General features: G+C 62.9%; 1 protein-coding gene across 2 annotated transcripts in view; it reads left to right on the forward strand.

Annotated features, from left to right (window-relative positions):
- The window catches only part of VARS1 (valyl-tRNA synthetase 1), a 106,006-nt gene that overhangs the window by 85,818 nt on the left and 5,595 nt on the right, over positions 1 to 14,593 (forward strand). Inside the window, exons 24-28 of one of the 2 annotated variants that reach the window (XM_090129006.1) lie at positions 165 to 320; positions 3,948 to 4,313; positions 7,611 to 7,722; positions 11,674 to 11,867; positions 14,108 to 14,251. In XM_090129006.1, the coding sequence (XP_089985132.1) occupies positions 165 to 320; positions 3,948 to 4,313; positions 7,611 to 7,722; positions 11,674 to 11,867; positions 14,108 to 14,236 (957 nt within the window). In that variant the 3' untranslated portion in view covers positions 14,237 to 14,251. Of the gene's footprint in view, positions 1 to 164; positions 321 to 3,947; positions 4,314 to 7,610; positions 7,723 to 11,673; positions 11,868 to 14,107; positions 14,252 to 14,593 lie in introns of those variants that run through there. The other variant, XM_090129005.1, reaches the window with a different exon arrangement.

Consider the following 14,593-nt stretch of genomic DNA (forward strand, 5'->3'; position numbering starts at 1 on the left):
AGCTCCCTATGGGGCTAAGCTGTCCCTATAGGGCCGTCCCTATAGGGCTGTCCCTATGGGGCTGAGCTGTCCCTATGTGGCTGAGCTCCCTATAGGGCCGTCCCATGGGGCCGCCCCGTCCCTATGGGGCAGCCCCACATCTCCGCCCCCCCCCCCCCCCGCAGCTTCGCGGCCGGCCCGGCATCGCGGAGCGTTGGATCCTCAGCCGCCTGAGCCGCGCCGTGGCGGCGTGCGGAGCAGCGCTGGGCCGCTTCGATTTCCCAGCAGCCACTTCGGCGGTGCACGGCTTCTGGCTCTACGACCTGTGCGACGTCTACCTGGTACGGGGTTATTAGCGGTCACGTGGGGTCACGTGGGGTTGTGTGGGGTCACGTGGGGTTGTGTGGGGTCACGTGGGGTTATGGGGTGGTTATGGGGTGGTTATGAGGTTATGGGGTGGTTATGGGGTCATATGGGGTTATATAGGGTCGTATGGGGTTATGGGGTGGTTATGGGTTATATGGGGTTGTATGGGGTTGTATGGGGTTGTATGGGGTGGTTATGGGGTGGTTATGGGGTGGTTATGAGGTTCTATGGGGTTATGGGGTGGTTATGAGGTTATGGGGTGGTTATGGAGTGGTTATGGGGTTATGGGGTGGTTATGGGGTGGTTATGGGTTATATGGGGTCATATGGGGTTGTATGGGGTCATATGGGGTCATATGGGGTTATATGGGGTTATATGGGGTCGTATGGGGTTATATGGGGTTCTATGGGGTTATGGGGTGGTTATGAGGTGGTTATGGGGTTCTATGGGGTTATGGGGTGGTTATGGGGTGGTTATGGGGTTCTATGGGGTTATGGGGTGGTTATGAGGTTATGGGGTGGTTATGGGATGGTTATGGGGTTATATGGGGTCATATGGGGTTGTGGGGTGGTTATGGGGTGGTTATGGGTTCTATGGGGTTCTATGGGGTCATATGGGGTTATATGGGGTTATGGGGTGGTTATGGGATGGTTATGGGGTTCTATGGGGTTATGGGGTGGTTATGGGGTGGTTATGGGATCATATGGGGTTGTATGGGATTACATGGGGTTGTATGGGGTCATGTGGGGTTATGGGGTTATATGGGGTTGTATGGGGTCATATGGGCTTGTATGGGGTTATGGGGTGGTTATGGGGTGGTTATGGGGTTCTATGGGGTTATGGGGTGGTTATGGGGTTCTATGGGTTATATGGGGTTGTATGGGGTTCTATGGGGCTGTATGGGGTTCTGGGGTGGTTATGGGTTATATGGGATGCTGTAGGGCACAGTGGGTCCCTATGGGTCTCTATGGGTTTCTGTGGGGTCCCTATGGGTCTCTATGGGTCTGTATGGGGTTACGGCTCACTATGGGGTGCTGTGGGTCCCTATGGGTCTCTATGGGGTTGTGGCTCACTATGGGGTGCCGTGAGTCCCTATGGGTCCCTATGGGTTCCTGTGGGACCCCTATGGGTCCCTATGGGTCTCTATGGGGTCTCTATGGGGTTACGGCTCACTATGGGGTGCTGGGGGGCACAGTGGGTCCCTATGGGTCCCTGTGGGTCTCTATGGGTCTCTATGGGTCTCTATGGGGTTACGGCTCACTATGGGGTGCTGTGTGTCCCTATGGGGTCCCTATGGGTCCCTGTGGATCCCTATGGGTCCTGCGGGTCCCTGTGGGGTTTCCATGAGTCCCTGTGGGTCCCTATGGGTCTCTATGGGGTTACAGCTCATTATGGGGTGCTGTGGGTCCCTATGGGTCCGTATGGGTTCCTGTGGGATCCCTATGGGTCCCTGTGGGTCTGTATGGGGTTACGGCTCACTATGGGGTGCTGTGGGGCACAGTGGGTCCCTGTGGGTCCCTGTGGGTCCCTATGGGTCTCTATGGCTTCCTGTGGGATCCCTATGGGTCCCTATGGGTCTGTATGGGGTTACAGCTCACTATGGGGTGCTGTGGGTCCTTGTGGGGTCCCTATGGGTCTCTATGGGGTCATGGCTCACTATAGGGTGCTGTGTGTCCCTATGGGTCCCTATGGGTCTCTATGGGTCTCTATGGGGTTTACAGCTCACTATGGGGTGCCGTGTGTCCCTATGGGTCCCTATGGGTCTCTATGGGTCTCTATGGGGTTACAGCTGACTATAGGGTGCTGTGTGTCCCTATGGGTCCCTATGGGTCTCTATGGGGTTACGGCTCACTCTGGGGTTCTGTGGGTCCTTGTGGGGTCCCTATGTGTCCCTATGTGTCCCTATGGGTCTCTATGGGTCTCTATGGGGTTTACAGCTCACTATGGGGTGCCGTGTGTCCCTATGGGTCCCTATGGGTCCCTATGGGTCCCTATGGGTCCCTATGGGTCCCTATGGGTCTCTATGGGGTTACAGCTGACTATAGGGTGCTGTGTGTCCCTGTGGGTCCCTATGGGTCCCTATGGGTCTCTATGGGGTCATGGCTCACTATAGGGTGCTGTGTGTCCCTATGGGTCCCTATGGGTCTCTATGGGGTTACGGCTCACTATGGGGTTCTGTGGGTCCTTGTGGGGTCCCTATGTGTCCCTATGGGTCCCTATGGGTCTCTATGGGTCTCTATGGGGTTTACAGCTCACTATGGGGTGCCGTGTGTCCCTATGGGTCCCTATGGGTCCCTATGGGTCCCTATGGGTCTCTATGGGGTTACAGCTGACTATAGGGTGCTGTGTGTCCCTGTGGGTCCCTATGGGTCCCTATGGGTCTCTATGGGGTCATGGCTCACTATAGGGTGCTGTGTGTCCCTATGGGTCCCTATGGGTCTCTATGGGGTTACGGCTCACTATGGGGTTCTGTGGGTCCTTGTGGGGTCCCTATGTGTCCCTATGGGTCCCTATGGGTCTCTATGGGTCTCTATGGGGTTTACAGCTCACTATGGGGTGCCGTGTGTCCCTATGGGTCCCTATGGGTCTCTATGGGTCTCTATGGGGTTACAGCTCACTATAGGGTCCCTATGGGTCCCTATGGGTCCCTATGGGTCCCTATGGGTCCCTATGGGTCTCTATGGGTCTCTATGGAGTTTACAGCTCACTATGGGGTGCCGTGTGTCCCTATGGGTCCCTATGGGTCTCTATGGGGTTACGGCTCACTATGTGGTGCTGTGGGATCCCTATGGGTCCCTGTGGGTCTCTATGGGGTCACGGCTCACTATAGGGTGCTGTGTGTCCCTATGGGTCCCTATGGGTCTCTATGGGTCTCTATGGGGTTACAGCTCACTATGGGGTGCTGTGTGTCCCTATGGGTCCCTATGGGTCTCTATGGGGTCATGGCTCACTATAGGGTGCTGTGTGTCCCTATGGGTCCCTATGGGTCTCTATGGGGTTACGGCTCACTATGTGGTGCTGTGGGTCCTTGTGGGGTCCCTATGGGTCCCTATGGGTCTCTATGGGGTTTACAGCTCACTATGGGGTGCCGTGTGTCCCTATGGGTCCCTATGGGTCTCTATGGGTCTCTATGGGGTTACAGCTCACTATAGGGTGCTGTGTGTCCCTATGGGTCCCTATGGGTCTCTATGGGGTTACAGCTGACTATAGGGTGCTGTGTGTCCCTATGGGTCCCTATGGGTCTCTATGGGTCTCTATGGGGTTACAGCTCACTATAGGGTGCTGTGTGTCCCTATGGGTCCCTATGGGTCTCTATGGGGTTTACAGCTCACTATGGGGTGCTGTGGGTCCTTGTGGGGTCCCTATGGGTCCCTATGGGTCCCTATGGGTCTCTATGGGTCTCTATGGGTCTTTATGGGGTTACAGCTCACTATAGGGTGCTGTGTGTCCCTATGGGTCCCTATGGGTCCCTATGGGTCTCTATGGGGTTACAGCTCACTATGGGGTGCCGTGTGTCCCTATGGGTCCCTATGGGTTCCTGTAACCTCACCCCACTCTTTTCCCCCCCCTCCCTCCCCCCTCCCCCCCCCTCTGCCCCATAGGAATGCGTGAAGCCCGTGCTGGCCCGCGTCAGCGGGGTTGGGGGCACAGACCCCCCCCCACCCCAAAACCCTACGGATGATCCGGCGGGGGGGGAACCCAGCGAGGAACCCCGCGATGAGGACGTGGAGGAAGAGGAAGAGGAAGAGGAGGAGGAAGAGGAAGAGGAGGAGGAAGAAGAAGGGGGGGGGGACGCGGAGGGGCGGGCGGCGGCGGTGCGGGATGCGCTGCATTGCTGCATGGAGGGGGGGCTGCGACTCCTGGCCCCTTTTATGCCCTTCGTCAGCGAGGAGCTGTGGCAGCGTCTGCCCCACGCCCCCCCCGCGCCCCCCAGCCTCTGTGTGTGCCCCTATCCGCAGCCTGAGACGGTGAGGGGGGGGGAAATGTGGGGTTTGGGGGGGAGAAATGGGGTCTGGGGGGGAGATTGGGGGGCAGAAATGGGATCTGGGGGGGCAGAAATGGGGTCTGGGGGGGGCAAATGGGGTCTGGGGGGGGGAAATGGGGCCTGGGGGGAGATTGGGGGGCAACAGTGGGGTCTGGGGGGGAGGTTGGGGGGCAGAAATGGGATCTGGGGGGGCAAAAATGCGGTCTGGGGGGGGCAAATGGGGTCTGGGGTGAGAGTGGGGGCAGAAATGGGATCTGGGGGGGCAAAAATGGGATCTGGGGGGGCAGAAATGGGGTCTGGGGGTGGGAAATAGGGTGTGGGGGGATATTGGGGGGCAAAAGTGGGGTCTGGGGGGGAGATTGGGGGGCAAAAGTGGGATCTGGGGGGGCAGAAATGGGGTCTGGGGGTGGGAAATGGGGTCTGGGGGGATATTGGGGGGCAAAAGTGGGTCTGGGGGGGGAAATGGGGTCTGGGGGGGCAAAAATGGGGTCGGGGGGGGCAAATGGGGTCTGGGGGGAGATTGGGGGGCAACAATGGGGTCTGGGGGGGAGGTTGGGGGGCAAAAATGCGGTCTGGGGGTGGGAAATGGGGTGTGGGGGGATATTGGGGGGCAGAAATGGGATCTGGGGGGGCAAAATGGGATCTGGGGGGGCAAAAATGGGGTCTGGGGGTGGGAAATGGGGTCTGGGGGGAGATTGGGGGGCAACAGTGGGGTCTGGGGGGGAGGTTGGGGGGCAGAAATGGGATCTGGGGGGGCAAAATGGGGATCTGGGGGGGCAAAAATGGGGTCTGGGGGGGGGAAATGGGGTCTGGGGGGAGATTGGGGGGCAACAGTGGGGTCTGGGGGGGAGGTTGGGGGGCAGAAATGGGATCTGGGGGGGCAAAAATGCGGTCTGGGGGGGGCAAATGGGGTCTGGGGGGGAGATTGGGGGGCAGAAATGGGATCTGGGGGGGCAAAATGGGATCTGGGGGGGCAAAAATGGGGTCTGGGGGGGTGGAATGGGGTCTGGGGGTGGGAAATGGGGTGTGGGGGGATATTGGGGGGCAAAAGTGGGGTCTGGGGGGAGATTGGGGGGACGGAATGGGATCTGGGGGGGCAAAAATGGGGTCTGGGTGGGGGAAATGGGGTCTGGGGGGAGATTGGGGGGCAACAGTGGGGTCTGGGGGGGAGGTTGGGGGGCAGAAATGGGATCTGGGGGGGCAAAAATGGGGTCTGGGTGGGGGAAATGGGGTCTGGGGGGAGATTGGGGGGCAACAGTGGGGTCTGGGGGGGAGGTTGGGGGGCAGAAATGGGATCTGGGGGGGCAAAAATGCGGTCTGGGGGGGCAAATGGGGTCTGGGGGGATATTGGGGGGCAACAGTGGGGTCTTGAGGGGAGATTGGGGGGCGGAAATGGGATCTGGAGGGGCAAAAATGGGGTCTGGGGGTGGGAAATGGGGTCTGGGGGGAGATTGGGGGGCAACAGTGGGGTCTGGGGGGGAGGTTGGGGGGCAGAAATGGGATCTGGGGGGGCAAAAATGCGGTCTGGGGGGGCAAATGGGGTCTGGGGGGATATTGGGGGGCAACAGTGGGGTCTTGAGGGGAGATTGGGGGGCAGAAATGGGATCTGGAGGGGCAAAAATGGGGTCTGGGGGTGGGAAATGGGGTCTGGGGGGATATTGGGGGGGCAAAAGTGCGGTCTGGGGAGGGGGCTGGGGGGGTCAGTGAGGGAGGAGCTGTGGCAGCGTCTGCCCCACGCCCCCCCCGCGCCCCCCAGCCTCTGTGTTTGCCCCTATCCGCAGCCTGAGACGGTGAGGGGGGGGGGAAATGTGGGGTTTGGGGGGAAGAAATGGGGTTTGGGGGGGAGAAATGGGGTCTGGGGGGGAGATTGGGGGACAGAAATGGGATCTGGGGGGGCAAAAATGGAGTCTGGGGGGGCAAATGGGGTCTGGGGGGATATTGGGGGGCAAAAGTGGGGTCTGGGGGGGAGATTGGGGGCAGAAATGGGATCTGGGGGGGCAAAAATGGAGTCTGGGGGGGAAATGGGGTCTGGGGGGATATTGGGGGGCAAAAGTGGGGTCTGGGGGGGAGGTTGGGGGGCAGAAATGGGATCTGGGGGGGCAAAAATGCGGTCTGGGGGGGGCAAATGGGGTCTGGGGGGGAGATTGGGGGGCAACAGTGGGATTTGGGGGAGATTGGGGGGCAGAAATGGGGTCTGGGGGGGTAAAAATGGGGTCTGGGTGGGCAAAAATGGGATCTGGGGGGGCAAAAATGGGGTCTGGGGGTGGGAAATGGGGTGTGGGGGGATATTGGGGGGCAAAAGTGGGGTCTGGGGGGGAGATTGGGGGGCAGAAATGGGATCTGGGGAGGCAAAAATGGGTTCTTGGGGGGCAACAGTGGGGTGTGGGGGGAGAGTGGGGGCAGAAATGGGATCTGGGGGGGCAAAAATGGGATCTGGGGGGGCAGAAATGTGGTCTGGGGGTGGGAAATGGGGTGTGGGGGGATATTGGGGGGCAAAAGTGGGGTCTGGGGGGAGATTGGGGGGCAGAAATGGGATCTGGGGGGGCAAAAATGGGGTCTGGGTGGGGGAAATGGGGTCTGGGGGGAGATTGGGGGGCAACAGTGGGGTCTGGGGGGGAGGTTGGGGGGCAGAAATGGGATCTGGGGGGGCAAAAATGGGGTCTGGGGGGGGGAAATGGGGACGGGGGGATATTGGGGGGCAAAAGAGGGGTCTTGAGGGGAGATTGGGGGGCAAAAATGGGATCTGGGGGGGCAAAAATGGGGTCTGGGGGTGGGAAATGGGGTCTGGGGGGATATTGGGGGGCAAAAGTGGGGTCTGGGGGGGAGATTGGGGGGCAGAAATGGGATCTGGGGGTGCAAAAATGGGATCTGGGTGTGCAGAAATGGGGTCTGGGGGTGGGAAATGGGATCTGGGGGGATATTGGGGGGCAAAAGTGGGGTCTGGGGGGGGAAATGGGGTCTGGGGGGGCAAAAATGGGGTCTGGGGTGGAGATTGGGGGCAACAGTGGGGTCTGGGGGGGGGAAATTGGGTCTGGGGGGAGTCTGTAGGTCCGTGGGGGGTGGAGGGGGGGGGTCTGTGTGGGTCTGGGGGTGTCAATGACCCCCCCCCTTTGCCCCCCCCCTCCCAGTTCTGCTGGGAGGACCTGGAGTTGGAGACCACCGTGATAGGGGGGGGAAGGGGGGGGGTTCTGTGGGTCTGGGGGGGGGTCTCTATGGGTCTCTATGGGTCTGTGTGGGTCTGGGGGTGTCAATGACCCCCCCCCCCTTTGCCCCCCCCCAGTTCTGCTGGGAGGACCCGGAGTTGGAGACCACCATGGAGTTCGTGCTGAGCATCGTGAGGGCGCTGAGGGGGCTGCGGGCTGAGCACGGCCTGACCAAGAGCCGACCTCGATGTGAGTGGGGGGGGGGCTTCGGGGGGGTCGTGGGGGTCTGGGGGTCTGGGGGGGGGTCCTGAGGGGGTCTTGGGGGGGTCCTGGGGGTCTGGGGGGGGTCCTGGGGGGGTTCAGTGTGGTAAATGGGGGCTGCGGGCTGAGCACGGCCTGACCAAGAGCCGACCTCGATGTGAGTGGGGGGGGGGCTTGGGGGGGGGGTCCTGGGGGTCTGGGGGGGGGTCCTGGGGGGGTCCTGGGGTCTGGGTGGGGGTCTTGGGGGGGTTCAGTGTGGATTATGGGGCTGGGAGCTGAGCACGGCCTCAGTAGGAGTCAACCCTGATGTGAGTGGGGGGCGCTGGGGGGGTCCTGGGGGTCTGGGGGGGGGTCCTGGGGTGGTCCTGGGGTCTGGGGGGGAGGTCTTGGGGGGGTCCTGGGGTCTGGGGGGGGTCTTGGGGGGGTTCAGTGTGGATTATGGGGGCTGGGAGCTGAGCACGGCCTCAGTAGGAGTCAACCCTGATGTGAGTGGGGGGCGCTGGGGGGGTCGTGGGGGTCTGGGGGGGGGTCCTGAGGGGGTCCTGAGGTCTGGGTGGGGGTCCTGGGGGGGTCGTGGGGGTCTGGGTGGGGGTCTTGGGGGGCTTCAGTGTGGATTATGGGGCTGGGGGCTGAGCATGGCCTCAGTAGGAGTCAACCCTGATGTGAGTGGGGGGCGCTGGGGGGGTTCCTGGGGGTCTGGGGGGGGGTCCTGGGGGGGTCCTGCGGGTCTGGGGGGGTCCTGAGGGGGTCCTGGGGGGGAAATGGGGGTCTGGGTGGGGGTCTTGGGGGGGTTCAGTGTGGATTATGGGGGCTGGGGGCTGAGCATGGCTTCACTAGGAGTCAACCCTGATGTGAGTGGGGGGCGCTGGGGGGGTTCCTGGGGGTCTGGGGGGGTCTTGGGGGGGTCCTGGGGTCTGGGTGGGGGTCTTGGGGGGGTCGTGGGGGTCTGGGTGGGGGTCTTGGGGGGGTTCAGTGTGGATTCTGGGGGCTGCGGGCTGAGCATGGCCTGACCAAGAGCCGACCTCGATGTGAGTGGGGGGGGGCTTGGGGGGGCGGTCGTGGGGGTCTGGGGGGGGGTCCTGGGGGGGTCGTGGGGGTCTGGGGGGGGGTCCTGAGGGGGTCCTGAGGTCTGGGGGGGGGTCCTGAGGGGGTCCTGGGGTTCTGGGGGGGGTCTTGGGGGGGTTCAGTGTGGATTATGGGGGCTGCGGGCTGAGCACGGCCTGACCAAGAGCCGACCTCGATGTGAGGGGGGGGGGGGTTTGGGGGGAGGGTCGTGGGGGTCTGGGGGGGGGTCCTGAGGGGGTCCTGGGGTCTGGGGGGGGGTCTTGGGGGGGTTCAGTGTGGATTATGGGGGCTGGGGGCTGAGCGTGGCTTCACTAGGAGTCAACCCTGATGTGAGTGGGGGGCGCTGGGGGGGTTCCTGGGGGTCTGGGGGGGTCTTGGGGGGGTCCTGGGGTCTGGGTGGGGGTCTCGGGGGGGTCGTGGGGGTCTGGGGGGGGGTCCTGAGGGGGTCTTGGGGGGGTCCTGGGGTTTGGGGGGGGGGTCTTGGGGGGGTTCAGTGTGGATTATGGGGCTGGGGGCTGAGCATGGCCTCAGTAGGAGTCAACCCTGATGTGAGTGGGGGGCGCTGGGGGGGTTCCTGGGGGTCTGGGGGGGTCTTGGGGGGGTCCTGGGGGTCTGGGGGGGGTCCTGGGGGGGTCCTGGGGTCTGGGTGGGGGTCTTGGGGGGGTTCAGTGTGGATTATGGGGGCTGCGGGCTGAGCACGGCCTGACCAAGAGCCGACCTCGATGTGAGTGGGGGGGGGGTCTTGGGGGGGGGGTCGTGGGGGTCTGGGGGGGTGCTGGGGGTCTGGGGGGGGGCCTGGGGGGGTCGTGGGGGTCTGGGAAGGGGTCCTGGGGGGGTTCAGTGTGGATTATGGGGCTGGGGGCTGAGCATGGCCTCACTAGGAGTCAACCCTGATGTGAGTGGGGGGCGCTGGGGGGCTTCCTGGGGGTCTGGGGGGGGTCCTGGGGGGGTCCTGGGGGTCTGGAGGGGGGGTCCTGGGGGGGTCCTGAGGTCTGGGCGTGGGTCCTGAGGGGGTCCTGGGGGGGTCCTGGGGGTCTGGGGGTGATGAAGCTGTATGGGGGGGGGGTCCTATGGGTCTGGGGTTATGAGGGGGGTCCTATGGGTCTGGGGGCTATGGGGCTTTATGGGGAGGGGGGGTCCTATGGGTCTGGGGGTTATGAGGGGGATCTATGGGGGGGGGTCCGTATGGGGGGGAGGTTATGTGATCCTATGGGGGGGGGGTCCTATGAGTCTGGGAGTTATGGGGTCCAAAAGGGGGGGGGGGTCCTATGGGTCTGGGGACTATGGGGCTCTATGGAGGGGGGGTCCTATGGGTCTGGGGGATCTATGGGGGGGGGGGGGGGTGTTATGGGATCCTATGGGGGGGTTCCTATGGGTCTGGGAACTATGGGGGGGGTCCTATGGGGGGTTATGGGGTCTTATGGGGGGTTCTATGGGTCTGGGGATTATGGGGTCCAATGGGGGGGGTCCTATGGGTCTGGGGGTTATGGGGTCCAAAAGGGGGGGGGGGTCCTATGGGTCTGGTGGTTATGGGGCTCTATGGGATGGGGGCTGGGCTCCTATGGGGCTGGGGGTTATGGGGTCCAATGGGGGGGGTCCTATGGGTCTGGGGGTTATGGGGCTCTATGGAGGGGGGGTCCTATGGGTCTGGGGGATCTATGGGGGGGGGGGGGGTTATGGGATCCTATGGGGGGGTTCCTATGGGTCTGGGGTTATGAGGGGATTCCTATGGGTCTGGGAAATATGGGGGGGGGTCCTATGGGGGGTTATGGGGTCTTATGGGGGGTTCTATGGGTCTGGGGGTGATGGGGTCCTGCTGGGGGGGGTCCTATGGGGTGGGGGTCCTATGGGTCTGGGGTAATGGGATGCTATGTAGGGGGGTTCTATGGGTCTGGGGGCTATGGGGCTTAATGGGGGGGGGTCCTATGGGTCTGGGGGTTATGGGGCTTTATGGGGTTGGGGGGGGTCCAATGGGTCTGGGGTTTATGGGGTCCTGCTGGGGGGGTCCTATGGGGTGGGGGTCCAGTGGGTCTTGGGTTATGAGGGGGGTCCTATGGGTCTGGGGGTTATGGGGCTCTATGGGATGGGGGGGGGGTCCTATGGGTCTGGGGGATCTATGGGGGGGGGAGTTATGGGATCCTATGGGGGTGGTCCTATGGGGGCTATGGGGCTCTATGGGATGGGGGGGGGGTCCTATGGGTCTGGGGGTTATGGGACTCTATGGAGGGGGGGTCCTATGGGTCTGGGGGCTATGGGGCTTTATGGAGGGGGGGTCCTATGGGTCTGGAGATCTATGGGGGGGGGGATTATGGGATCCTATGGGGGGGTTCCTATGGGTCTGGGGGTTATGAGATCCTATGGGAGGGGTCCTACGGGGGGGGGTCCTATGGGTCTGGGGATCTATGGGGGGGGGTGGGCCTATGGGGGTATTATGGGATCCTATGGGGGGGTTCCTATGGGTCTGGGGGCTATGGGGCTCTATGGGGCTGGGCTCCTATGGGGCTGGGGGTTATGGGGTCCAATGGGGGGGGTCCAGTGGGTCTGGGGTAATGGGATGCTATGGGGGGGGGGTCCTATGGGTCTGGGGGTTATGGGGCTCTATGGGATGGAGGGTTATGGGGGGGTCCTATGGGTCTGGGGGATCTATGGGGGGGGGGGGGTTATGGGATCCTATGGGGGTGGTCCTATGGGGGCTATGGGGCTCTATGGGATGGGGGGGGGGGTCCTATGGGTCTGGGGGTTATGGGGCTCTATGGGATGGGGGGGGGGGGGTCCTATGGGTCTGGGGGCTACAGGACTCAATGAGAGGCTGAGGGGGGGGGTCCGCCACTGATACCCCCCCCCCCCCCCCCCCCCCAAATTTGCCCCCCCCAGGCTTCCTGCAGTGCCCCGACCCCACATGGGCCGCCCGCGCCCGGCTCTGCCGGCCCCACATCCGCACCTTGGCCTCGGTGGGGGTCGTCAAAATCCTCGGGGGGGCGGGGGGGGGGGGCAACGAGAGAGACCCCCCCCCGGGATGCGCCGTGGCCGTGGCCTCCGAGCACTGCACGGCTCATCTGCTGCTGAAGGTATTTTTTGGGGGGGGGGATCGGGGGGGGGGGGAATGGGGGGTTATGGGGTGGGGGGGGGGTCAGGATTTGGGGGTTGTGGGGTGGGGGGGCGGAAATGGGGGGAGAAATTGTGGGGGTTATGGGGTGGGGGGGCAGAAATGGGCAGTTATGGGGTGGGGGGGGGTCAGGAATGGGGGGTTATGGGGTGGGGGGGCAGAAATGGGGGGAGAAATTGGGGGGGTTATGGGGTGGGGGGGAGAAATGGGGGGAGAAATGGGGGCAGAAATTGGGGGTTATGGGGTGGGGGGCGGAAATGGGGGGAGAAATTGTGGGGTTTATGGGGTGGGGGGGCAGAAATGGGGGGTTATGGGGTGGGGGGGGGTCAGGAATGGGGGGTTATAGGGTGGGGGGGCGGAAATGGGGGGAGAAATTGTGGGGGTTATGGGGTGGGGGGCGGAAATGGGGGGAGAAATTGTGGGGTTTATGGGGTGGGGGGGCAGAAATTGGGGGTTATGGGGCGGGGGAGTCAGAAATGAGGGGTTATAGGGTGGGGGGGCAGAAATGGGGGGAGAAATTGGGGGTTATGGGGGGGGTAGAAATGGGGAGAAATTGGGGGTTATGGGGTGGGGGGGCGGAAATGGGAGAAATTGGGGGGCTATGGGGTGGGGGGGCTGAAATGGGGGGTTATGGGGTGGGGGGGCAGAAATGGGGGGAGAAATTGGGGGGGGTTATGGGGTGGGGGAGCAGAAATGGGAGCAGAAATGGGGGCAGAAATTGGGGGTTATGGGGCGGGGGGGTCAGAAATGAGGGGTTCTGGGGTGGGGGGGTGGAAATGGGGGGAGAAATTGTGGGGTTTATGGGGTGGGGGGGCAGAAATGGGGGGAGAAATTGGGGATTATGGGGGGGGGTAGAAATGGGGGAGAAATTGGGGGTTATGGGGTGGAGGGGCTGAAATGGGGGGTTATGGGGTGGGGGGGCAGAAATGGGGGGAGAAATTGGGGGTTATGGGGTGGGGGGGGTCAGGAATGGGGGGTTATGGGGTGGGGGGGCAGAAATGGGGGGAGAAATTGGGGGTTATGGGGTGGGGGGCAGAAATTGGGGGAGAAATTGGGGGAGAAATGGGGGGAGAAATTGGGGGGGTTATGGGGTGGGGGGGCAGAAATGGGGGAGAAATGGGGGAGAAATTGGGGGTTATGGGGTGGGGGGGCAGAAATGGGCAGAAATGGGGGAGAAATTGGGGGTTATGGGGTGGGGGGGCAGAAATGGGGGCGGAAATGGGGGGAGAAATGGGGGGTTATGGGGTGGGGGAGCAGAAATGGGGGGAGAAATGGGGGGGGTTATGGGGTGGGGGGGCAGAAATGGGGGCAGAAATGGGGGAGAAATTGGGGGTTATGGGGTGGGGGGGCGGAAATGGGGGGAGAAATTGGGGGGCTATGGGTTGGGGGGGTCAGAAATGAGGGGTTCTGGGGTGGGGGGGCAGAAATCGGGGGAGAAATTGGGGGTTATGGGGTGGGGGAGTCAGAAATGAGGGGTTATAGGGTGGGGGGGCGGAAATGGGGGGAGAAATTGGGGGGTTTATGGGGTGGGGGGGCAGAAATAGGGCGAGAAATTGGGGGTTATGGGGTGGGGGGGTCAGAAATGAGGGGTTCTGGGGTGGGGGGGCAGAAATGGGGGGAGAAATTGGGGGTTATGGGGTGGGGGGCAGAAATTGGGGGAGAAATTGGGGGAGAAATGGGGGGAGAAATTGGGGGGGTTATGGGGTGGGGGGGGCAGAAATGGGGAGAAATGGGGGAGAAATTGGGGGTTATGGGGTGGGGGGGCAGAAATGGGGGCGGAAATGGGGGGAGAAATGGGGGGTTATGGGGTGGGGGGGCGGAATTGGGGGGAGAAATGGGGGAGAAATTGGGGGTTATAGGGTGGGTAGAAATTGGGGGTTATGGGGTGGGGGGGCGGAAATGGGGGGAGAAATTGGGGGGCTATGGGTTGGGGGGGTCAGAAATGAGGGGTTATGGGGTGGGGGGCAGAAATGGGGGCAGAAATGGGGGGAGAAATTGGGGGGGTTATGGGGTGGGGGGGCAGAAATGGGAGCAGAAATGGGGGCAGAAATTGGGGGCTATGGGGTGGGGGGGCAGAAATGGGGGGCTATGGGGCTGGGGGGGCTCTCTATGGGTCTGGGGTCTCTCTATGGGTCTGACCTCCACCTCTCTATGGGTCTGGGGGCTCTCTATGGGTCTGACCCCCCCCTCCTCACCCCATAGGGTCTGATTGACCCCCCCCGGGATCTGACCCACCTGGGGGGGCACCTATGGGTCTGGGGGCTCCCTATGGGTCTGGGGGGTCTCTCTATGGGTCTGACCCCCCCCCCTCGCCCCATAGGGTCTGATTGACCCCCCCCAGGAGCTGACCCACCTGGGGGGGCTCCCTATGGGTCTGGGGTCTCTCTATGGGTCTGACCCCCCCTCCTCACCCCATAGGGTCTGATTGACCCCCCCCGAGATCTGATCCATCTGGGGGGGCTCCCTATGGGTCTGGGGGCTCCCTATGGGTCTGGGGGCTCTCTATGGGTCTGGGGGCTCTCTATGGGTCTGACCCCCACCTGGGGGGGCTCCCTATGGGTCTGACCCCCCCCCCTCACCCCATAGGGTCTGATTGACCCCCCCCGGGATCTGACCCACCTGGGGGGGCTCCCTATGGGTCTGGGGGCTCCCTATGGGTCTGACCCCCACCTGGGGGGGCACTTATGG

The sequence above is a fragment of the Phasianus colchicus genome, chromosome 35 (assembly GCF_987193195.1).
Source record: "Phasianus colchicus chromosome 35, bPhaCol1.hap1.1, whole genome shotgun sequence".
Taxonomy (NCBI): domain Eukaryota; kingdom Metazoa; phylum Chordata; class Aves; order Galliformes; family Phasianidae; genus Phasianus; species Phasianus colchicus.